The sequence below is a fragment of the Hemitrygon akajei genome, chromosome 9 (genome assembly GCF_048418815.1).
Source record: "Hemitrygon akajei chromosome 9, sHemAka1.3, whole genome shotgun sequence".
Lineage (NCBI taxonomy): Eukaryota > Metazoa > Chordata > Chondrichthyes > Myliobatiformes > Dasyatidae > Hemitrygon > Hemitrygon akajei.
The window spans coordinates 31,236,545-31,261,609 of NC_133132.1; the positions used below are offsets into that span (position 1 = coordinate 31,236,545).

A 25,065-nucleotide genomic window follows, 5' to 3' on the forward strand; every position below is an offset into this window, starting at 1 on the left:
TGCCGGAGGAATGGCAGGTCAGGCAGCATCTATGGAGAGGAATGAACAATCAGCATTTCAGGCTGGGACTCGACATCAGCTATAGCAGGAATCCCCAACTTGCAGTCCACGGACTCCTTGCTGAATGGTATTGGTCCATGGCATGAAAAAAGGTCAGGAGCCCCTGAGCCAGAGCAATGGCTCGACTTGTGAAAGGGCTGTGACCCTGGAGAGTGTTGTTGGTGAACTGAGGTTTCTCAGTTGAGATGGCCATTTGAAAGGCGTCATGGGAGTTTGTATTCCTGTGTATTCAGAGAGTGCGGAATGTGATTTACATCACGGGAGTTTGTGTACTGTGTATTCAGAGAGTGGGGAATGTGATTTACATCACAGGAGTTTGTGTACTGTGTATTCGGAGAGTGGGGAATGTGATTTACATCACAGGAGTTTTGGTCCTGTGTATTCAGAGAGTGGGGAATGTGATTTACATCACAGGAGTTTGTGTACTGTGTATTCGGAGAGTGGGGAATGTGATTTACATCACAGGAGTTTTGGTCCTGTGTATTCGGAGAGTGGGGAATGTGATTTACATCACAGGAGTTTGTGTACTGTGTATTCAGAGAGTGGGGAATGTGATTTACATCACAGGAGTTTGTGTACTGTGTATTTGGAGAGTGGGGAATGTGATTTACATCACGGGAGTTTTGGTCCTGTGTATTCAGAGAGTGGGGAATGTGATTTACATCACAGGAGTTTGTGTACTGTGTGTTTGGAGAGTGGGGAATGTGATTTACATCACAGGAGTTTGTGTACTGTGTGTTTGGAGAGTGGAGAATGTGATTTACATCACAGGAGTTTTGGTCCTGTGTATTCGGAGAGTGGGGAATGTGATTTACATCACAGGAGTTTTGGTCCTGTGTATTCAGAGAGTGGGGAATGTGATTTACATCACAGGAGTTTTGGTCCAGTGTATTCAGAGAGTGGGGAATGTGATTTACATCACAGGAGTTTTGGTCCTGTGTATTCGGAGAGTGGGGAATGTGATTTACATCACAGGAGTTTGTGTACTGTGTGTTTGGAGAGTGGGGAATGTGATTTACATCACAGGAGTTCTGGTCCTGTGTATTCGGAGAGTGGGGAATGTGATTTACATCACAGGAGTTTGTGTACTGTGTGTTTGGAGAGTGGGGAATGTGATTTACATCACAGGAGTTTGTGTACTGTGTGTTTGGAGAGTGGGGAATGTGATTTACATCACAGGAGTTTGTGTACTGTGTATTCAGAGAGTGGGGAATGTGATTTACATCACAGGAGTTTGTGTACTGTGTGTTTGGAGAGTGGGGAATGTGATTTACATCACAGGAGTTTTGGTCCTGTGTACTCGGAGAGTGGGGAATGTGATTTACATCACAGGAGTTTTGGTCCAGTGTATTCAGAGAGTGGGGAATGTGATTTACATCACAGGAGTTTTGGTCCTGTGTATTCGGAGAGTGGGGAATGTGATTTACATCACAGGAGTTTGTGTACTGTGTGTTTGGAGAGTGGGGAATGTGATTTACATCACAGGAGTTCTGGTCCTGTGTATTCGGAGAGTGGGGAATGTGATTTACATCACAGGAGTTTTGGTCCTGTGTATTTGGAGAGTGGGGAATGTGATTTACATCACAGGAGTTTGTGTACTGTGTGTTTGGAGAGTGGGGAATGTGATTTACATCACAGGAGTTTGTGTACTGTGTGTTTGGAGAGTGGGGAATGTGATTTACATCACAGGAGTTTGTGTACTGTGTATTCAGAGAGTGGGGAATGTGATTTACATCACAGGAGTTTGTGTACTGTGTGTTTGGAGAGTGGGGAATGTGATTTACATCACAGGAGTTTTGGTCCTGTGTACTCGGAGAGTAGGGAATGTGAATTACATCACAGGAGTTTTGGTCCTGTGTATTCGGAGAGTGGGGAATGTGATTTACATCACAGGAGTTTGTGTACTGTGTGTTTGGGAGTGGGGAATGTGATTTACATCACAGGAGTTTGTGTACTGTGTATTCGGAGAGTGGGGAATGTGATTTACATCACGGGAGTTTGTGTACTGTGTATTCGGAGAGTGGGGAATGTGATTTACATCACAGGAGTTTTGGTCCTGTGTATTCGGAGAGTGGGGAATGTGATTTACATCACAGGAGTTTTGGACCTGTGTATTCGGAGAGTGGGGAATGTGATTTACATCACAGGAGTTTGTGTACTGTGTATTTGGAGAGTGGGAAATGTGATTTACATCACAGGAGTTTTGGTCCTGTGTATTGGGAGAGTGGGGAATGTGATTTACATCACAGGAGTTTGTGTACTGTGTGTTTGGAGAGTGGGGAATGTGATTTACATCACAGGAGTTTGTGTACTGTGTGTTTGGAGAGTGGGGAATGTGATTTACATCACAGGAGTTTGTGTACTGTGTGTTTGGAGAGTGGGGAATGTGATTTACATCACAGGAGTTTTGGTCCTGTGTATTCGGAGAGTGGGGAATGTGATTTACATCACAGGAGTTTTGGTCCTGTGTATTTGGAGAGTGGGGAATGTGATTTACATCACAGGAGTTTGTGTACTGTGTATTCGGAGAGTGGGGAATGTGATTTACATCACAGGAGTTTGTGTACTGTGTGTTTGGAGAGTGGGGAATGTGATTTACATCACAGGAGTTTGTGTACTGTGTGTTTGGAGAGTGGGGAATGTGATTTACATCACAGGAGTTTGTGTACTGTGTGTTTGGAGAGTGGGGAATGTGATTTACATCACAGGAGTTTGTGTACTGTGTGTTTGGAGAGTGGGGAATGTGATTTACATCACAGGAGTTTTGGTCCTGTTTATTCGGAGGGTGGGGAATGTGATTTACATCACAGGAGTTTTGGTCCTGTGTATTTGGAGAGTGGGGAATGTGATTTACATCACAGGAGTTTGTGTACTGTGTATTCGGAGAGTGGGGAATGTGATTTACGTCACAGGAGTTTTGGTCCTGTGTATTCGGAGAGTGTGTTGAGTGATTTACAATAACAAAAAATAGCATCGTAAATCAAAGATGTACCCCAAATGATGACTGATGTCACAGGAAGCATTGATAAATTGAGCATTTCAAGATGGAGGAATATCAGTAAGCTGGTCTTTGGGGAAGGAGTTGATGGATTGTAGCTGTCCAGGACATTGACAATAGGAACCAAACAAGGAGATTCCTTGTGAACATTAAGCCCACAGGTTATATTGCATTTCTGTGTTTCCATAAGTCACAGAAGGGAGACCATTTGGCCCACTGAGTGATGCCAGCAATATCGTTCCCGGTAACCCTTGACCCCACATTCTCGTCCCTCTTGCACAGGACAGAGTGGCCAATTGGTCCACGTGCTGGATGAAACTGGAGCTCCGAGGGAAACCCATGCAGTCACAGGGGGAACTCTTTCAGCACTGGGGGCACTGGAGCTGCAAGGCTCAGCATCACCAGTCGTGCCATCTCTCTCTCGCGAGACAAACGACACGCTGGAGGAATCCAACAGGCCAGGCAGCGTCGATGGAAACGAGTAGACAGTCGACATCTTGGGCCGAGACCCTTCTTCAGGACTGAGAGGGAGGGGGGGAAGATGCCTGAATTAAAATGTGGGGGGAAGGGAAGGAAGCTAGCTGGACGGTGAGAGGTGAAGCCAGGTGGGTAGGAAAGGTCAAGGGCTGGAGAAGAAGGAATCTGATGGGAGAGGAGAGTGGACCATGGGAGAAAGGGAAGGAGGAGGGGACCCGGGGGGAAGTAATAGGTAGCTGAGAAGAAGTAAAAGGTCTGAGTGGGGAATAGAGGAAGAGGGGCGGGGGTGAATTTTGTTCACCAGAAGGAGAAATCAATATTCATACCATCAGGTTGGAGGGTACCCAGGTGGAATATAAGGTGTTGCTCCTCCACCCTGAGGGTTGCCTTATCTTGACATATGTTGCAAAATTCATTTTTTTCCAGCAGCAGTAGAATGCAAGTCATAAAGTTTAGCCACGATAGTGTAGTAGTTAACATGGTGCCGTTACAGCTCGGGGTGTCACAGTTGGCAGCTCAAGGCCGGCGTCCACCCCAAGGAGTTTGTATTTCCTCCCTGTGGAATGTGTGGATTTCATCCGGGTTCTCCGGTTTCCTCTCGCAGTCCAGAGATGTACCGGTTAGCAGCTCATTGTAAATGAGGCTAGAGTTAAATTGGTGGGTTGCTGGCGGTGTGGGTCGAAGGGCTGGAAGGGCCTTTTCTGGGTTGTATCTCTAAATAAAATAAAATAAGTGAAACCTACCTACCTACGACTTACTGTAAATTTTATGTCCTGCACTGTAAAGTTGCTGCAAAATAACAAATTTAACAACACACCTCAGTCAGTGATAATAAACCTGATTCTAAATCTGAGAGAGAACTGGTAACAGAGAAACAAGTGGGAGGGGTAGAACAGATGGGATTGTTCTGAAAAGCCAGTATACACTTGCTGGGCTCCTCCTAAGCCTTGACCATGAAACTACCAGATGGTTCACAAGTGTCCTTTGGGGAAGAGAATCTATCATTCACTCTGGTCTGGTGTCTATGTGATCAGAGGTCCTGATCCAGTGCTGTACTGCACCATGTTCTATGTTACAAATTACAGATCAGCTTCATTTGCCACAAAACATCGAAACATACGGTGACAAGCATCGTTTTGCGTCGATGACCAAGACAGACGGTGATGTGCTGGGGGCAGCCCGCAAGTGTTACCGTGCTTCCGGCATCAGCAAAGCACGTCCATACCTTACTGACCCTAGTTCATAGCAACTAAGGGCGGAGAAACGCCGGCATTGTCATTGTTGTCCAGAACCCGGGAGTGAAGAAACTGAAAAACAAACATGAAAATTAGTTAGTGGGATTGACATCAACCTTAAAGCATCTTCAGCCAATAATTACAGTTTTATTAATTAGGTTCAAAGTCAAAGTAAGAAGAAGCGAAGAAAGCACGACAGTGCCTCTACTTCCTCAGGAGTCTGCAGAGGTTCGGCATGTTATCGAAAACCTTGACAAACTTCTGTAGATATATGGTGGAAAGTGTGCTGACTGGCTGCATTTCGGCCTGGTATGGATTTCCAATGCCTTTGAGCAGAAAATCCTACAGAACTTAGTGAATTCGGCCCAGTTCATCATGGGTGAAACCTTCCCAACCATTGAGCACGTCTACACGAAGCATTGTTGTAGAAAAGCAGCATCCAACAGGAGAGACCCTCACCACCCAGGCCATGCTCGTTTCTCACTGCTGCCATCAGGTAGAAGGTACAAGGGCCCCAGGACTCGTAGCACCTGGTTCAAGAACAGTTACTACCCCTCAACCATCCGGCTCTTGATTAAAAGTGGATAACTACACTCATTTAAGGACTCTTAGCCTGTAATTTCATGCTCATTATTTATTGCCATTTATTTATATCTGCATTTGCACAGTTTGTTTACAGTTTACAGTTACTGTTGTATAAATAGATTTGTTAAGTATGCCCGCAGAAAAAGAATCTCGGGGTTGTGTGGTGACATGATTGTACTCTGATAATAAATTTACCTTGAACCGTTTATCATCAAGTTTGTAAATATCACCACATACTACCGTGAGATTCATTTTCTTGTGGGCAATCACAGTAGAATACGAAATTCAATAGCTTCAGTAAAAAAAAACTGCACAGTCTGACAAATAATCAATGTGCAAAAGAACCAAATATTAATAATAAATTGTAGCCTAATAATATTGAGAACATGACTTGTGGAGTCCTTGAAAGTGAGTCTGTGGGTTGTGGAATCAGTTGGGTGTTGAGCTGAGTGAAGTTATCCACTCTGGTTAGAACTGAGGTTGAAGTTACTTGGGGTAAACACAGACTGATCAAAGGAGACAACGTGATGCTGGATTCCTCATTAACTGGCTGGCATTCAGTAATGGATATCATGACCTAGTCAGATTCTTTGGAGTTTTGTTTTCAATACGTTTCAGGATCAGGGAGAAATCTTTGCATAAGTTTCCCTCAGGACATTTGGTAAGTGGAGCAGAGTGTGGAAGGGCAGTTCGAACTGATCTGTAGGATTAATGAGCAACCTGGCCTTTCCGAGGCCATCGGTCAAGTTCTTGATGTTAGCAAAAGCATCTGCAAATTAAAAATGTGTAAAGTTCTGCTCATGTTTGGCTTCCTAACTCTGAAAGATCTTGTACTCCTGCGATGAGTCTTTGTTTTCTATGACACAGCCGGGAATGCACTTTAGAAATGTTTCATTGGTTGTAGATGTTGGAGCATTGTGATAGGTTCTATGTAAATGTACCGTCCAGTTTTCAGTATGTGTCTATGGGTGGTGTTCACTGACACTCCAAAACCATTCACACATTCAGTGGCCACTGGAGTCTAATCCAGGGTGGTCTTCTGCTGCTGTAGCCCAGCCTCTCCAAGATTTGACAGGTTGTGCATTCAGAGATGTTCTACCGTTGTAATGTGTGGTTATTTGAGTTACTGTCACCTTCCCGTCAGCTTGAACCAGTCTGGTCATCGTTCTCTGACCTCTCTCATTAACAAGGCATTTTTGCCCAGGAAACTGCCGTTCAGGTCCCTTTTAAATCTTTTCTCTCACATATTAAATCTACTCTCTAGCGTTTGATTCCCCAAATCCAGGAAAGAGATTGTACATTCACTCTATCAATGCTCCACGTGGTTTTGTACACCTGAATAAAGTCACCCCTCAGTCTCCTACGTTACAAGGAAATCCTAGCCTGCCCAACCTCTCCCTATGGAGAAAAACATGATTTAAGATTAATAGGTTTGTTTTATTTGTCAATTACCTCAAAACATAGAGTGAAAGAGGGTTGTGTTGGGTAGCCCACAAGGGTTGACAGGCTTCCAGCACCAACATAGCATGTCAACAACTCACTAACACTAAAGGAACGTCTTCTGAATGTGGGAGGGAACCAGGGCACCGGAGGAAACCCGCAGAGTCACGGGGAGAACCTTCAAACTCCTTCCAGACAGCGGCAGGAAGTGAACCCAGATCTTCCATCTGGCATTGTAAACGTTGTGTAACCGTTATGTTAACCTGCTGTAGCTCAGGCACTCAGGTCCCGGCAACAACGCAAGTGTAGGATAGTGGACAAAAGTTACCGACAAGGGCCTCACAAGGATACAGAGCGATGCGAGCTGAGTCTCGTACATGGGAGGAAGACCCAAGACTTCACTGTAATAAGATTGCGAATAGGTCAACTTGCTTTCACAATAACAGATACACATTATGTAAGTTTTCTGTGTTTTGAAATTACTATTTGAAAGTCAGAGAACCACTGGAATGCACAAAGGGAATTTGCATACAAAATGAGTAGCGGTTTAGTATAATTTCTTCAATCCTGTAAACAGCACATCAAAAGAGATTTCCCATCAGTCATCTGCTTTCAGTGGATTGTAACCAAATCTAGACTGCTGAAATGAAAGTTGAAATATTTGTGCAGTACCTTAACATAGACTTGGTAGCCACTTTATTAAATACTTTATTCAAATCCTAATAAAATGGCCAGTGAATGCTATAGCCAATTCGCTTCAAGATTTGAAGCAAGATTCAGATGTAAGTAATAAAATGGCCAGTAAGTGTATTTCCCAGCTCTTTATTCAAGGTATGGAAAGACCAAGAGATCTTTCTTGTCATTCATTAAACAGAGCCACAGGTCTCTAGTACATCCACCTGAACATGGACATTAAACTATAGTTTAACACAACAAAATTCCAGATGAACTCAGCAGGTCAGGCAGAATTTATGGAAAGGAATAAGCAGTCAATGTTTTGGGATGAAACCCTTTATCATGATTCCTGATGAAGGGTCTCAGCCCAAAACATCAGATGTTCATTCTCATCATAGATGCTGCCTGACCTGTTGAATTCTTCCAGCATTTTGTGTGCGTTGCCTGGATTTCCTGTATCTGCAGAATCTCTTGAGTTTTGACAACGGCTTAATATCTCATATGAAACTAAATGTCTTTTAAAAACTCATAGCGTTGCCTTAATACTTATAGATGCTGGCAGTTTATCTCTCACCTCCAAATCTAAAGATTGTGCATTTAGCTAGACTGTTGAATTTAACAACCTCGATTCAGGGCACTGCCAGGGCAGTGCCTAGAGGTACACGTTCCTTGGAGGTGAGACGTCTCTCTCAGTGGATATAGAAGATCCTATCACTGTACTTTGAGCAGGGGCAATAGATTTATTCCATGGCTCCTGTGTAATGTGACTGAGACTATCTGTTACCTGTATAAAGGAGTAGAAGCTGGCAGATAAGAGGTGAGTCCAGGTGAGAGTAGGGGAGGGAGGGATGAAGTGAGAAGCTGGGATGTGAGAGGTTAGAGGGGTAAAGGGCTGAAGAAGAAGGAATTTGATAACAGAGGACGGTGGACCATGGGAGAAAGGGAAGGAGGAGATAACCAGAGGGAGGTGATGGGCAGGTGAGGAGAAAAGGAGGGGTGAGAGGGTAACCAGAAAGAGGAATGGAAAAAGGAAGGGGAAGGAGGAGAAATTACTGGATGTTGGAGGAATCGATACTCAAGTGTGGGTCGGAAGCTACCCATACAGAATATGAAGTGTTGCTCTTCCAACCTGAACGTGGCCTCTTTGTGGCTGCAGAGGAGGCTGTGGACTGACATGTTGGAATGTGAATGGGAAATCAAGGTGTAATGACTCCATTTTCAAGCAGTCTCACAGTCTGAGCTCAGGGACAAAGATTGGCCAACAGGGCTCCCTGTGGTTCAGTGAGCCAGGGTAAACCAGGAACTGATAGGGGGAAAGAGGAGAACCGGAGGCAGTACGGTGGCAGAGTGGTTAGTGCAATTACTTTACAACACCACCCATCACTGATCGGGGCTCGATTCCCACCATTGCCTGTAATACTTGACAGATAGACCTCAGTATGTGCGGTTGGGAGACTGTAGGTCTGACACAGTGGTCAGCAGCACAGGAGCGCCACAGGGAACCGTACTCTCTCCGGTCCTGTTCACCCTGTACACATCTGACTTCCAATATAACTCGGAGTCCTGCCATGTGCAGAAGTTCGCTGATGACACGGCCATAGTGGGGTGTGTCAGGAATGGACAGGAGGAGGAGTATAGGAAACTGATACAGGACTTTGTGATATGGTGCAACTCAAACTACCTGCGTCTCAATGTCACCAAGACCAAGGAGATGGTGGTGGACTTTAGGAGATCTAGGCCTCATATGGAGCCAGTGATCATTAATGGAGAATGTGTGGAGCAGGTTAAGACCTACAAGTATCTGGGAGTACAGTTGGACGAGAAGCTAGACTGGACTGCCAACACAGATGCCTTGTGCAGGAAGGCACAGAGTCGACTGTACTTCCTTAGAAGGTTGGCGTCATTCAATGTCTGCAGTGAGATGCTGATGATGTTCTATAGATCAGTTGTTGAGAGCGCCCTCTTCTTTGTGGTGGCGTGTTGGGGAGGAAGCATTAAGAAGAAGGACGCCTCACGTCTTAATAAGCTGATAAGGAAGGCGGGCTCTGTCGTGGGCAAAGTACTGGAGAGTTTAACATCGGTAGCTGAGCGAAGGGCGCTGAGTAGGCTACGGTCAATTATGGAAAACCCTGAACATCCTCTACATAGCACCATCCAGAGACAGAGAAGCAGTTTCAGCGACAGGTTACTGTCGATGCAATGCTCCTCAGACAGGATGAAGAGGTCAATACTCCCCAATGCCATTAGGCTTTACAATTCAACTGCCAGGACTTAAGAACTTTTTTTTAAAGCTATTATTAATGCTTTTTGAGTTAGTGATTTAGATGCATATCATATTATTACTGAGTTAAGTATTGTATGTAAGGAGTTTTTGCTACAACAAGTGTATGGGACATTGGAAAAAATGTTGAATTTCCCCATGGGGATGAATAAAGTATCTATCTATCTATCTATCTATCTATCTATCTACTAAGAGTGGTTCAGTAGTGTAGTGGTTAGAACTATAGTGTTACAGTGCACTGATCACTGATCGGGGCTCGATTCCCTCCCTGACTGTAATACTAAGAGTGGCTCAGTAGTGTAGTGGTTAGAACTATAGTGTTACAGTGCACTGATCACTGATCGGGGCTCGATTCCCTCCCTGACTGTAATACTAAGAGTGGATCAGTAGTGTAGTGGTTAGAACTATAGTGTTACAGTGCACTGATCACTGATCGGGGCTCGATTCCCTCCCTGACTGTAATACTAAGAGTGGATCAGTAGTGTAGTGGTTAGAACTATAGTGTTACAGTGCACTGATCACTGATCGGGGCTCGATTCCCTCCCTGACTGTAATACTAAGAGTGGATCAGTAGTGTAGTGGTTAGAACTATAGTGTTACAGTGCACTGATCACTGTTCGGGGCTCGATTCCCTCCCTGACTGTAATACTAAGAGTGGATCAGTAGTGTTGTGGTTAGAACTGTAGTGTTACAGTGCACTGATCACTGATCGGGGCTTGATTCCCTCCTCATTACTCTTGGCTTTCCTCCAGGTGCTCTGGTTTCCTGCTGTGGACAGGCTGTGTTGGCCCTGGAAGCATGGGGTGACACTTGTGGGCTGCCCCCCATTGATTTGATTTAATACGAATGATGCATTTCGGTTCATGTTTCGATGTATCTGTGACAAACACAGTTAATCTTTAATCTTTCGGTCATGATGAGTTCTGACCTTCTGGCCTAGGGAACCTTTCCACACAATGTGAGAAGCTGGAAGGCAAAAGGTAGAAGAGGTAAAGGGTTGAAGGAGATGGAATCTTACAGGAGAGGACAGTGGACCGTGGGAGAAAGTGAAGGAGAAGGTAATGGGCAGATGAGGAGAAGAGAAGTCACTGTCCTTGTTTCCTTTGTCCAGAGGGTGACTTCACTTCAAGCCACGACTGCTCAGCCCACCAGGATCAGCTGCTGATGGTGATGCCTGTTCTCTCCTTTATGCTCCCTCAGGTTTCAAGGGAGAGCGGGACCACTGGAAAAGTGGGCGGCTGATTTGTATAAAGACACACGAGAGCGGCAGGAAGGAAATCGAATCGTTCGACGCCGCAATCCTCCTTATCCGGAATCCTTACAAAGCACTGATGGCTGAATTTAACCGCAAATACGGAGGTCACATTGGCTTTGCCTCCGAGGCCCACTGGAGGGGGAAAGGTAGGTTTTGGGGAGTTGCCTTTCATTTGTCTGAAGACCAAGGGTTCAATTACTGGGTGAAGCCAAGGGAAGATGGAACCAGCACTAGATCAAATCTGATGTTAACAATGAGTTATTGGTTTGGTACTGTAACATGTACAGTAAAATCCTGTTTGTATGTGTACCATCTAGATAGGTCATTTCACACATCAGAACATAGACGTAGTACAAAGGAAAACAGAGAACAGAAAACAGTGTTTTAGGTACAAAGAAAATCCAGGGCGTGTTCTCAAATAAACGGCTTAGGGTATGATGAGTTAGATGGAGGGGTCAAGAATTCATCTGTATCACAGAAGAGATCTGTTCAACAAGAGGCTTGTAACAATGGGATAGGAGCTGTCCTTGGCCTTTGATGGGCGTGGTGTGGAGAGAGAATGTTCTAGGTGGTTGGGTTTCTGGATTGGTAAACAGAGTCTGTGGAGGGGGAGGCTGGTTTTTGTGATGGACTGAGGTGTGTACAGAACTCTCTGTATCGTCATGGACAGGGTGGTTGCCACACCACGCCGTGGTGCATCTGGATAGGATGCTTTCTGTGGTCCACCTGTAAAAAGTCATGACGGTCAGTGGGGACGTGGCAAACTCCCTTAGACTTTGGGGCAAGTAGGAGTGTTGATGCATTTGTTGCCCTTAGCATCTGCATGGCCAGACCAGGACACATTAGCATCCTTAGATTTCTGAATGGTCCATGAACCCATGGACACTACCCTGCTCTTTTGCACAATTTATATCTATACAGTTTTTCATTTTTATTTTAACTAGTATGTAATTTCATATCTTGCCCTGTACTGCTGGCACAGAACAACAGATTTCAATGTATGTCGGTGATGATGAACCTGATTCTGATCTGCCCTGCTTAGCTTTCCAAGGGATGGTCAATTAGAGCCAGATCCGTCCCTTCACCCCTCCCTAGAGCGTTTCCTCATAGCATCGCACGACAGATGCCAGATTTCACAAAACACTCACTTCACAGGAGAGGTGGAATGGCCGAGTAACCATGGGGACAAAGGCATTTCTTTTTAATTGTTTTCTGAAGGACAAAGTGCTGAGGGAAAATACAACCGACAGCCCCAAGAGCATTCTGGGAGTTGTAAGAAGCAGCAAAATGATTAATGTTGTTACCATGGCGAAGCAATGGAGGAACACATGGAGGGTTACCCTGCCCTTGTTCAAACCAGACTAGGCCAGGCAGCTTTTGTTTTCCTTTGTCCTGATTTATTTCCCAAGAATCTTGCAGCAATGAACATTTAATAGTTACAATTCCCAGGATCCCTGTAGCGATTTGAGAAATTGCCTCCATGCTATGTTCCATCTCTCGTTTTCTCTCTCCCTCACACTCTTTCCTTACACTCTCTCTCCCTCTCACCCTCTCTCTCCCCCACTCTCTCTCTCTCAATATCTCTCCTCTCTTTCTCTCTCCATCCCACTCTACCACCATCCCTCTCTCCCTCCCTCCCTCCTTCCCCACCCCAGATCATACACATCCACACTCAGTTAGTGGAGTGACTGTCCCTATTGCCTGGAGAGGAATCACCCTCATGACACCTCACCTTTTTACACAGCCACTGATATGGAAACCCTCGCACCACACTTGCACTTTAAGTGAGACGAGAAGCAGAAGTGATGAGAATTGATTCTCCCATGCACACTCCTACAGAAATGGGCACAACAGGCAGCACAGTGACACAGCAAGTAGAGCTGCTGCCTCACAACCCCAGGTTCGATCCTGGCCTCCAGTGCTGTCAGTGTGGAATTCATGTGTTCTCCCGGTGACCGCACGTGTTTAATTGTATTCAGTCAGATTACCTCTACATCTTATCCCCACACACTCTATCAGACCTATTCCTTATCCACCATTTCTGCAAACTCTCTAAAACTTAAAAATCCTTCAGGGCCTTTGACGGGAAATGTTAATCCCGATTCTCCCTCCACTGGTGCTGCCTGACCTGCTGAGTGTTTCCATCTGCAGGTCCTCTGCTCCGTCTGCCAAAATCAGAATTTCCTGGTGGCCAAACAGAGTCTGTGGAGCGTGCTGGGAGTGTGACACCAGGGAGTGATGAAGCTTTCCTCCTGCATTGTAGTGTAGCAGTTCGCATAACGCCTTACAGCACCAGCAACCGGGGACAGAGGGCTGTGTACGGGCGTGGGTGGGAGTGAGGAACGGGATTTGTTCTGTGTTGTTCTGCTGAGCATTGTGGCTATGTTATGTTGGCACTGAAATGCGTGGCTACACTTGTGGGCTGCCCCCAGCACACCCTCAGGTGTGCAAGTTGTTAGATTCAAGATTAGTTAATGTCATTTCCAGTACATAAATGCAAAGGGGAATGAAATAATTCCAGATTCTCTATAGCACAAGAAGGAGCACAATGAAAACACAGAACAACTATAAATACATAAGATGGTTTATGCACATAGATTGACTGTATGACTCACAGGAGAGTCTATACACAAGTTAACACAAATAACTCATTTCACTTCAACGTACACGTGACACATGAACTTGAATCTTGACTGCTGTCTGTAAGGAGTTTATCTGTTCTCCCTGGTTTCCTCCCACATTCCGGACACGGATGGGTTGTGGTCAGTGACGTGTGGACGTGCTACGTTGGTGCTGGAAACCTGGTGACACTTGCACTCTCCCCCTGCACATCCTCAGACTGTGCTGGTCGTTGACACAAAGGACACATGTTTCGATGTACGTGTGACAAGTAAAGCTAATCTTTCATCTAACCACACTCAGGATCAGGTGGCACTGCAAGATCACCGAGGTATTTGGGAATGATTCTCTGACCAAGCCTTGTGTCGACTGAAGGTGTCGTACCCCTGAGGCCAAGTGTTAGAAAGCCAGGGGAAAAGCCAGATAATTTGACCTTCTTGTTCCCAGGTCGAGATTGGTTTTAAATCCCCAATCAGCCTCTGCTTGGCGAGAGATGCACTGTTTCGTGCCTTGTTGCTTTTGAAAACAATCTCATTTTAAATCACTGCAGCTTCAAAGACACACGACTCAGGCTCTCTCTTTCCCCTCCCATGTTACTATGTTAGTTTTGTCTTAGAACAGTTTTAATAAACCATCCATCTTCCTTAAATTATCTCGAAATGGTGGTTACAGTATCCAAAAGGACAGCTGGTATCTTAATCTTCTGGTATTTTTTAAGCTTATCTGTCAAATAAAGAGTTTTAAAATGTCAACTAAATGCTTGAAGCTGTCAAAGGAAGTTTGAGTTACGTTCAGTGAAGTCTTATTCAGACTATAAGAAATAGATAATTATGAACTGAGTGCCATATTTTGATGAAATCAGTGCATGAAGCATAAAAATCTACAGCTGTCGCACTCTAAAGATGTTTACCAGTGATGTCAATCCAGAGTAATGTAACATGGGCACAGGAACTACCAGTTCAGTATTTAAGTTAGGGGATGGCACGGTAGTGTAGTAGTTAACGTAACCCTTTACAGCGCTGGCAATGTGAAGATCGAGGTTCATTTCCCGCCGTTGTCCGTAAGGAGTTTGTACGTTCGTCACATGACCGTGTGTGTCTTCTCCAGGTGCTGAAGTTTCCTACAAAGATGAATGGATAGCAATAGGGTTAGTGAATAGCGGGCATGCTACGTTAGCAACTTTTGTGGGCTGCCTTCACGGAAGTCTTCGAACTGTGCTGGTCTTTGACATAAATGGTGCATTTCACTGAATGATTCAAGTTTCAACAGGTCTGATTGTCTTTGTTCTGCTTTTTATGTACATGATAGATATGGATAATTTCTCACATTGTTGAGAAGGGGCCAGTGTTGTTACTGTACTGGCGTAGTGTGGCTAGAGGAGCAGCTAGTTGTGGAGAGCAGGTCCTCAGTTCAACAGCTGGAATGTTGTCTGATCTTCACCGTTTTCCATTGTTCTGTTGTGGAGTGCAGGTCCTCAGTTCTACAGCTGGGATGCTGTCTGGTCCCTCACTGTGTCCATTGTTCTGTTGTGGAGTGCAGGTCCTCAGTTCTACAGCTGGGATGTTGTCTGGTCCCTCACTGTGTCCATTGTTCTGTTGTGGTGTGCAGGTCCTCAGTTCTACAGCTGGGATGTTGTCTTGTCCCTCACTGTGTCCATTGTTCTGTTGTGGTGTGCAGGTCCTCAGTTCTACAGCTGGGATGCTGTCTTGTCCCTCACTGTGTCCATTGTTCTGTTGTGGTGTGCAGGTCCTCAGTTCTACAGCTGGGATGTTGTCTGGTCCCTCACTGTGTCCACTGTCCTGTTGTGGTGTGCAGGTCCTCAGTTCTACAGCTGGGATGCTGTTTGGTCCCTCACTGTGTCCATTGTTCTGTTGTGGAGTGCAAGTCCTCAGTTCTACAGCTGGGATGTTGTCTTGTCCCTCACTGTGTCCATTGTTCTGTTGTGGAGTGCAGGTCCTCAGTTCTACATCTGGGATGTTGTCTGGTCCCTCACTGTTTTCCATTGTTCTGTTGTGGAGTGCAGGTCCTCAGTTCTACAGCTGGGATGTTGTCTGGTCCCTCATTGTGTCCATTGTTCTGTTGTGGAGTGCAGGTCCTCAGTTCTACAGCTGGGATGCTGTCTGGTCCCTCATTGTGTCCATTGTTCTGTTGTGGTGTGCAGGACCTCAGTTCTACAGCTGGGATGCTGTCTGGTTCCTCACTGTTTTCCATTGTTCTGTTGTGGAGTGCAGGTCCTCAGTTCTACAGCTGGGATGTTGTCCGGTCCCTCACTGTGTCCATTGTTCTGTTGTGGAGTGCAGGTCCTCAGTTCTACAGCTGGGATGTTGTCTGGTCCCTCATTGTGTCCATTGTTCTGTTGTGGAGTGCAGGTCCTCAGTTCTACAGCTGGGATGTTGTCCGGTCCCTCACTGTGTCCATTGTTCTGTTGTGGTGTGCAGGTCCTCAGTTCTACAGCTGGGATGCTGTTTGGTCCTTCACTGTGTCCATTGTTCTGTTGTGGAGTGCAAGTCCTCAGTTCTACAGCTGGGATGTTGTCTTGTCCCTCACTGTGTCCGTTGTTCTGTTGTGGAGTGCAGGTCCTCAGTTCTACATCTGGGATGTTGTCTGGTCCCTCATTGTGTCCACTGTCCTGTTGTGGAGTGCAGGTCCTCAGTTCTACAGCTGGGATGTTGTCTGGTCCCTCATTGTGTCCACTGTCCTGTTGTGGAGTGCAGGTCCTCAGTTCTACAGCTGGGATGTTGTCTGGTCCCTCATTGTGTCCACTGTCCTGTTGTGGAGTGCAGGTCCTCAGTTCTACAGCTGGGATGTTGTCTGGTCCTTCACTGTGTCCATTGTTCTGTTGTGGAGTGCAAGTCCTCAGTTCTACAGCTGGGATGTTGTCTTGTCCCTCACTGTGTCCGTTGTTCTGTTGTGGAGTGCAGGTCCTCAGTTCTACAGCTGGGATGTTGTCTGGTCCCTCACTGTGTCCATTGTTCTGTTGTGGAGTGCAGGTCCTCAGTTCTACAGCTGGGATGTTGTCTGGTCCCTCACTGTGTCCATTGTTCTGTTGTGGAGTGCAGGTCCTCAGTTCTACAGCTGGGATGCTGTCTGGTCCCTCACTGTGTCCACTGTCCTGTTGTGGTGTGCAGGTCCTCAGTTCTACAGCTGGGATGTTGTCTTGTCCCTCACTGTGTCCGTTGTTCTGTTGTGGAGTGCAGGACCTCAGTTCTACAGCTGGGATGTTGTCTGGTCCCTCACTGTGTCCATTGTTCTGTTGTGGAGTGCAGGTCCTCAGTTCTACAGCTGGGATGTTGTCTGGTCCCTCATTGTGTCCACTGTCCTGTTGTGGAGTGCAGGTCCTCAGTTCTACAGCTGGGATGTTGTCTGGTCCCTCATTGTGTCCACTGTCCTGTTGTGGAGTGCAGGTCCTCAGTTCTACAGCTGGGATGTTGTCTGGTCCCTCATTGTGTCCACTGTCCTGTTGTGGAGTGCAGGTCCTCAGTTCTACAGCTGGGATGTTGTCTGGTCCCTCATTGTGTCCATTGTTCTGTTGTGGAGTGCAGGTCCTCAGTTCTACAGCTGGGATGTTGTCCGGTCCCTCACTGTGTCCATTGTTCTGTTGTGGTGTGCAGGTCCTCAGTTCTACAGCTGGGATGCTGTTTGGTCCTTCACTGTGTCCATTGTTCTGTTGTGGAGTGCAAGTCCTCAGTTCTACAGCTGGGATGTTGTCTTGTCCCTCACTGTGTCCGTTGTTCTGTTGTGGAGTGCAGGACCTCAGTTCTACAGCTGGGATGTTGTCTGGTCCCTCACTGTGTCCATTGTTCTGTTGTGGAGTGCAGGTCCTCAGTTCTACAGCTGGGATGTTGTCTGGTCCCTCATTGTGTCCACTGTCCTGTTGTGGAGTGCAGGTCCTCAGTTCTACAGCTGGGATGTTGTCTGGTCCCTCATTGTGTCCACTGTCCTGTTGTGGAGTGCAGGTCCTCAGTTCTACAGCTGGGATGTTGTCTGGTCCCTCATTGTGTCCACTGTCCTGTTGTGGAGTGCAGGTCCTCAGTTCTACAGCTGGGATGTTATCTGGTCCCTCACTGTGTCCATTGTTCTGTTGTGGAGTGCAGGTCCTCAGTTCTACAGCTGGGATGTTGTCTGGTCCTTCACTGTGTCCATTGTTCTGTTGTGGAGTGCAAGTCCTCAGTTCTACAGCTGGGATGTTGTCTTGTCCCTCACTGTGTCCGTTGTTCTGTTGTGGAGTGCAGGACCTCAGTTCTACAGCTGGGATGTTGTCTGGTCCCTCACTGTGTCCATTGTTCTGTTGTGGAGTGCAGGTCCTCAGTTCTACAGCTGGGATGTTGTCTGGTCCCTCATTGTGTCCACTGTCCTGTTGTGGAGTGCAGGTCCTCAGTTCTACAGCTGGGATGTTGTCTGGTCCCTCATTGTGTCCACTGTCCTGTTGTGGAGTGCAGGTCCTCAGTTCTACAGCTGGGATGTTGTCTGGTCCCTCATTGTGTCCACTGTCCTGTTGTGGAGTGCAGGTCCTCAGTTCTACAGCTGGGATGTTGTCTGGTCCCTCACTGTTTTCCGTTGTTCTGTTGTGGAGTGCAGGTCCTCAGTTCTACAGCTGGGATGCTGTCTGGTCCCTCACTGTGTCCATTGTCCTGTTGTGGTGTGCAGGTCCTCAGTTCTACAGCTGGGATGCTGTCTGGTCCCTCACTGTGTCCACTGTCCTGTTGTGGAGTGCAGGTCCTCAGTTCTACAGCTGGGATGTTGTCTTGTCCCTCACTGTGTCCATTGTTCTGTTGTGGAGTGCAGGTCCTCAGTTCTACAGCTGGGATGTTGTCTTGTCCCTCACTGTGTCCGTTGTTCTGTTGTGGAGTGCAGGTCCTCAGTTCTACAACTGGGATGTTGACTCATCCCTCACAGTGTCCATTGTTCTGTTGTGGAGTGCAGGTCCTCAGTTCTACAGCTGGGATGTTGTCTGGTCCCTCACAGTTTTCCATTGTTCTGTTGTGGAGTGCAGGTCCTCAGTTCTACAGCTGGGATGTTGTCTGGTCCCTCACAGTTTTCCATTGTTCTGTTGTGGAGTGCAGGTCCTCAGTTCTACAGCTGGGATGTTGTCTGGTCCCTCACTGTGTCCATTGTTCTGTTGTGGAGTGCAGGTCCTCAGTTCTACAGCTGGGATGCTGTCTGGTCCCTCACTGTGTCCATTGTCCTGTTGTGGAGTGCAGGTCCTCAGTTCTACAGCTGGGATGTTATCTGGTCCCTTACTGTGTCCATTGTTGTGTTGTGGAGTGCAGGTCCTCAGTTCTACAGCTGGGATGTTGTCTGGTCCCTCACTGTGTCCATTGTTCTGTTGTGGAGTGCAGGTCCTCAGTTCTACAGCTGGGATGTTGTCTCATCCCTCACTGTTTTCCACTGTTCTGTTGTGGAGTGCAGGTCCTCAGTTCTACAGCTGGGATGTTGTCTGGTCCCTCATTGTGTCCATTGTTCTGTTGTGGAGTGCAGGTCCTCAGTTCTACAGCTGGGATGCTGTCTGGCCCCCATTGTATCCACTGCTTTCAGGTTTTCCTGGCCCCCTCTGGACTGAATGGAATCGACTCAAGACTATCAACTATGATAGTGATGATCTCAGAAAGGAGCCTGGATAGGTCATCTTTTTGGCCCTTCTGGCTGGGCGCAACTTCAACCTTGGTTTTTTCTCTCATAATCTGGACCCCAGGTCATCGGGAATGGGCATGTTCTCTGGGCCTCCTTCACCTCGCCTTCAACTATGTGTTGTGCACAACCACTCGCAATTATCTGGTGCAGAGCAGTAGAGTCATTTGGTTTCTTCTTGTAATTGGTACTTGGGTAGAGTGAAAAACTGGTCTTGTTCACATCAGACAGTGCACTGAGGTAAAACTATAACTGTGTAGAATAAAGTGTAAAAGCTACAGGGAAATCGCGGTGCCGGTAAACAAGTACCAGGTCATAATGAGGTAGATTGTGCGGTCAGGAGTCCATCTTACTGTACAAGAGGTCCAATCAGTAGTATTATTGGTGGGACAGAAGCTGCTCTTGAGCCTGGTGGTAAGTGGTTTTCAGGCTTGTTCATCTTCTGCTCAGTTGGAGAAGGGAGAATATCTGGGCTCTTTAATTATGCTGGCTGCTCTTCCAAGGCAGTGAGTCCACAGAAGGGAGCTGTACGTGCTGAGATGCATCCGCAGCTCGGCACTTCCTTGTGGTTCTGAGCAGAGCAGTTGCCGTATTTGCTGTACCAAGCCACTATGCAATCAGACAGCCTGTTTTTCTCTGGTGCATTGATAACAATTGGTTGTGAGATCACTTGCTGTAGTTCTGTCTATTGCATGCTGGTTGTGCCACCAAGCAGGCAGTGGTCCCAAGCTGCAGCTTCACCGGCTGACATCTCCTCATTCAGACATGCCCATGTTGTACGCCTTCCTTATTTAGTTCAGAAATTTTCCTGCTAATCTTGATCAGTTGCCAGGAATAGGAATGACATATTTCTATGTTGTTAGCTGCTTCACTTCCCTTGGCTCTGTCAATTAATATAATTTAAAAATGAGTTTTTTCCCCACTAATTAGCTCTGACCGGGGCATATTTTAATTGGCTTGTCATCCCTGGTTGCCAGGGTAGACCATCCATATCTGTCTGGTTTGTCACTAAGGCCCAGGTCTTACCTCATTATTGGCACCACCTAGTTTCAAACTGGTCAAGGTTCCACTAATTAGCCGAGCTGAACGGTCCACGGGCACAAAGGCTCATTTCTGTACTAAAGCCAAGTTAGCCATTAGGGCTGGCTTTTTTATAATTAAAGTGAACCTATCTGTACCTGTGAGACATGGTACATTTCTAGATATCATTGATCAACATCCACAAAGAGGCTCACTTCCTACTAAAAGCCCAGGACACTGCCATCAAGTCTGGAGACAGAACGTCTCTCAGAGCAGCCAGGGCGATCTCATCTTAGGCATTAAGACCAGAAGACATAGGAGTGGAATTGGACCAATCTGCCCGTCGAGTCTCCTGCACCATTTCATCATGGTTGATCTAGGTTCCCCTCAACCCCATTCTCCTGCCTTCTCCCTGTAACCTTTCATGCCCTGACTAATCAAGGACCTATTAGCCTTTGCCTTAAATGCACCCAGTGACCTGTGACAAGGAGTTCCACAGATTCACCATCTTCTGGCTAATCAAATTCCTCCTCATCTCTGCTCTAAAAAGACATCCCTCTATTTTGAGGCTGTGCCCTGTGGTCCTAGACTCCCTGACCAAAGGAAATACCTTCTTCACATTCACTCTATCTCGGCCTTTCAACATTTGATAGGTTTCAATGAGATCCCCCTTCTTCATAATTTCAGTGAGTACAGGCCCAGAGCCTTCAATGGCTGCTCACATGGCAACCCTCTTATTCCCAAAATCATTCGCCTGAACCCTCTCTAATGTCAGGACCTAGGGAGCCCAAAACTGCCTTGGGGCTGGGCAGCTGGAACTCGGGGAGCGGCCTCATGAGAGACTGAAGCATCAAGGCTGGAACACAGATGGCAGGCTGTCTGTTTGCTAATCGCCAGCTGCTGTCAGAGGAAGGCCCCTGTAGTCGAGCGATCTGTCTCTCTCTCTTCTGATGGAGAGTGAGAGGCTGCCAGTCCTCGAGGCGGGGAGGCTAGGAGAAGCAACGTGGAAGATTGTAACGCCAGAACAGCGAATTGCTGGTTTCTGCGCTCCCTCTCTGGGAGAGAGATCCTGTCTGAGATACTGAAGTGCTGGCTTGTGGACTGTAGCTGTGATGGGCTCTGGATCAAGAACTCTTTTGGGACAGGGGGCTTTTGCTGTTGCTTGTGTGAAGGGAGGGGGAAAGGGAGCTTTGGGGCTTAGATGTTTCTAACATTCATTGTATGGGGTTTCTTGTTTGGTGCATGTCTGTGAAGAGTATGAATTTCAAGTTGTATACTGCGTACATTAAATGAACCATTACACCTTTGAACCAGTGCCTTATACAGCCTCAGCATTACATTCTTGCTTTTATATTCCAGTCCTCAAACTGAATGCTAATGTTGCTTTTGTCTTTCTCGCACTGATTCAACCTGCAAATTAACCTTTAAGGAATCATTTGAGGACTCCCAAGTCACTTTGCACCTCCGATTTTTGAATTTTTTCCCCCTCATTTAGAAAATAGTCTATCCGTTATTCAAATCATTGACATACAGCATTTAAAAAAACCTGAAAACAATCCCTTTATTCCCACTCTTTGATTCCTGCCAATCAGCCAACGCTCTATCCATGCTGGTATCTTTCCTGCATTACCATGGACTCTTACCTTGTTTAGCAGCTTCATGCGATACCTTGTCAAAGACCTTCTGAAAATCTAAGTGAACGACATCCACCAATTCTCCTTTGTCTATTTTGCTTGTTATTTATTCAAAGAATTCTAACAGATTTATCAGGCAAGATTTTCCCACAAGGAAACCATGCTGACTTCCAACCACTGAGGTCAGGCTAACTGGCCTATAATTCTCTTTCTTCTGCTGGAATTATGCCAGAATCTATTGATTCTTGAACGATCATTACTAATGCCTTCACAATCTCTTCAGTTACCTTTCTGGACCCCTAGGGTGTAGTCCATCATATCGTAACTTCAGATCTTTTAGTTTCCCAAGCACCTTCTCCCTAGTAATAGCAACTGCGTTCACTTCTGCCCCCTGACACTGTCGAGCTTCCGGCATATTACTAGTGTCCTCTACAGTGAAGACTGATGCAACCTAGTTATTTAGTTTGCCCATCATTTCCTTGTCTCCCATTACCAACTTTCTGGCATCATTTTCCAGTGGTCCAATATCTACTCTCACCTCTTTGTAAATCAGAAACAACTTTTGGTATCATTTTCGATATCATTGGCTCACTTGCCTTCACAATTTATCTTTTCCGCCCCACTTTTTTTTTAGTTGCCTTCTGTTGCTGTTTTTAAAATTCCCAATCCTCTAATTCTTGCTCTCTTTGACTTCTCTTGTCAGACGTGGTTGTATTATCCTGCCTTTAGAATACTTGCTCCTCTTTATGTCTGTCTATCCTGCACCTTTTGAATTGCTCCCGGGAACTCCAGCCATTGCTGCTCTTCTGCCATCCCTGCTAGTGTCTCTTTCCAATCAACTTTGGTCTGCTCCTCTCTCATGCCTCTAATTCCTATTACTCCACTATAATACTGATCCAAGCTGCTCCAAAAAGCCATATTGGAGGCATTCCACAAATCCTCTCTCTTGGGATCCAGCATCAACTTGATTTTTCCAGTCTATCTGCAAATTGAAATTCTCCATGACTGAAGTAACATTGCCTTTTTGACCTGCTTTTTCTATCTCTTGTCATTTGTAGCCCACATCCTGGCTACTGTTTGGAGGCCTGTTTATATAACTCCCATCAGGATCTTTTTACCCTTGCAATTTCTTAATTCTACCCACAAGGATTCTACATCTTCCGATCCTATGTCATCTTTCTGAAGGTTTGATTTGATTTTTTTTACCAGCAGAGCCACTGCCCCTCCTCTGCCTACCTGCCTGTCCTTTCAATAGGTTGTGTATTCTTGATATTAAGAGCAGTTGTCTGTCAGCCACGACTCAGTGATGTCCACAATATCATATCAGCCAATCTCTAATTGCTCTACAAGGTCATCTACCTTATTCAGTATGCTGCGTGTATTCAAATATAACACCTTCAGTTCTGCATTTGTCACCCTTTACAATTTTCTCCCCCCTTTGCACTGCAACCCATCCCACTAACTGCAAAGTTGCCCTATCATCTGCCTGTTCTTACTGGCAGTCTCAGGTGAGCAACCTGCTGCCTGGAACAGAGGCAGACGCGAGAAGGACTCTGCAGAGAATCAAACCCCTGTACGGTGGCCGGGCTAGACAACAGAACAGGCCATGTTCTCAGGGAATGAGCACGCCAGCTCATTGTCATCTTTAACACTTAACTCAACCGAGCTGCTGTCTCTGCATGTTTCAAAGCAGCCACTATCATCCTTGCACCACTCCATTCCTGACATACTGGACACTCACTAATATACTTGCTGACAGAGCCGCTTCATGACAAATGCCATAGCACCTGGCCCTGCCACAGCTAGAAAATAAGCGTCAGAATGCTGTTTCTGGATTTCAGTTTGGTATTCAACACTATTGTCCCACAGACCTTGGTGAACAAACTCCTACTTCTTGGTCTAAATGCACCACCGTGCAACTGGATATTGGACTTCCTGACAAATTGGATGCATAACTGCGACACCAGCAGAGAGGAGATGGAAGAGCTTGCGATCTGGTGCCAGGCAAATAACCTCTTCCTCAATGTCAACAAGGTAAAGGAGATGTTCATCAACCAGCGGAACTCGCACCGCCCACACACCTCTTTACATCGGTGGCCCAGCAGTGGAAACTGAGCAGTTTCTAACTCCTGGGAGTGCACGTCACACACAACCTCTCATGGTCCCAGAACACATCCTAACCAGTCAGGAAAGCTCACCAATGCCTCTACTTTCTGAGGAGGCTGAGGCGAGCTGGACTTCGCCCATCCATACTCATGTCATTCTACAGATGTCCAGCAGGGGGCACTCTAACAAGCTCTATCACTGCTGGGTACGAAAACTGCACTGGAGCGGGAGGAAGCCTCTACAACAGGTAGTCAAAACAGTCCAAAGCATCACCGGCACCAGCCTACCCGCCACCGTGGACGTATATACAGAAAGGTTCCAGAAAAGGGCCAGTAACATCATGAAGGATCGAACACACCTTGCTCATGGACTGACTGTCCCATTCCCATCAGGGAGGAGGCTACTCAGCATCCATATCAGGATCACTGGAATCAAAAATAGTTACACAGCTCAAGCAGTAAGACCGATCAACACCTCCATCCACTAACTCTTCCACTACTTTATTATTTCCCATCAGTCACCTTATGGGATACATTCAGTCTCCAGTATGAAATATATATAACCTCTCTGAAAGTACTGTATATATTTATTGTGTTTTTTTACCTTTTATCTATTTTTTGTGTTGCATTAGATCTAGAGTAACAATTCCTTCATTCTCCTTACACTTGTGTGCAGGAAATGGCCCTGAACAATCTTGAATCTTCCGACCAGCTAAAAGGTTCTGCTGACAACTGCCTTTAAATTAAAAGTACAAATTATCTCTGTACCTTGCTGCAGATTGTTTTCTGTCTACCGTTAATCATTACGGTTCTGTAAATCTGTATTACCAATCAATATACAAGTAAGTGCAACTTTCATTTCTGATTGTAGTCACATTAGTTAACTCAATATCCTGGCTATTTCCCTTCTCGTTGCCACCATTGCAAAGGAGATATAGGAGCCTTAGATCCCACACCACCAGGTTCAGGAACAGTTGTTACACTTCAACCATTGGGCTCCTAATTCTGCAGGGATAACTTCACTCACCTCAGCGCTGAACTGATCACTGCTTA

The 25,065-nt window shown here is 46.2% G+C and overlaps 1 protein-coding gene across 5 annotated transcripts in view; it reads left to right on the forward strand.

The window, feature by feature from the left end:
• Window positions 1-25,065, forward strand: part of LOC140732995 (sialate:O-sulfotransferase 2-like) — a 450,507-nt gene that overhangs the window by 385,137 nt on the left and 40,305 nt on the right. For all 5 annotated transcript variants that reach the window (XM_073055731.1, XM_073055733.1, XM_073055735.1 and 2 more), the window contains one exon: window positions 10,952-11,152. In XM_073055731.1, the coding sequence (XP_072911832.1) occupies window positions 10,952-11,152 (201 nt within the window). The remainder of the gene's footprint in view (window positions 1-10,951; window positions 11,153-25,065) is intronic.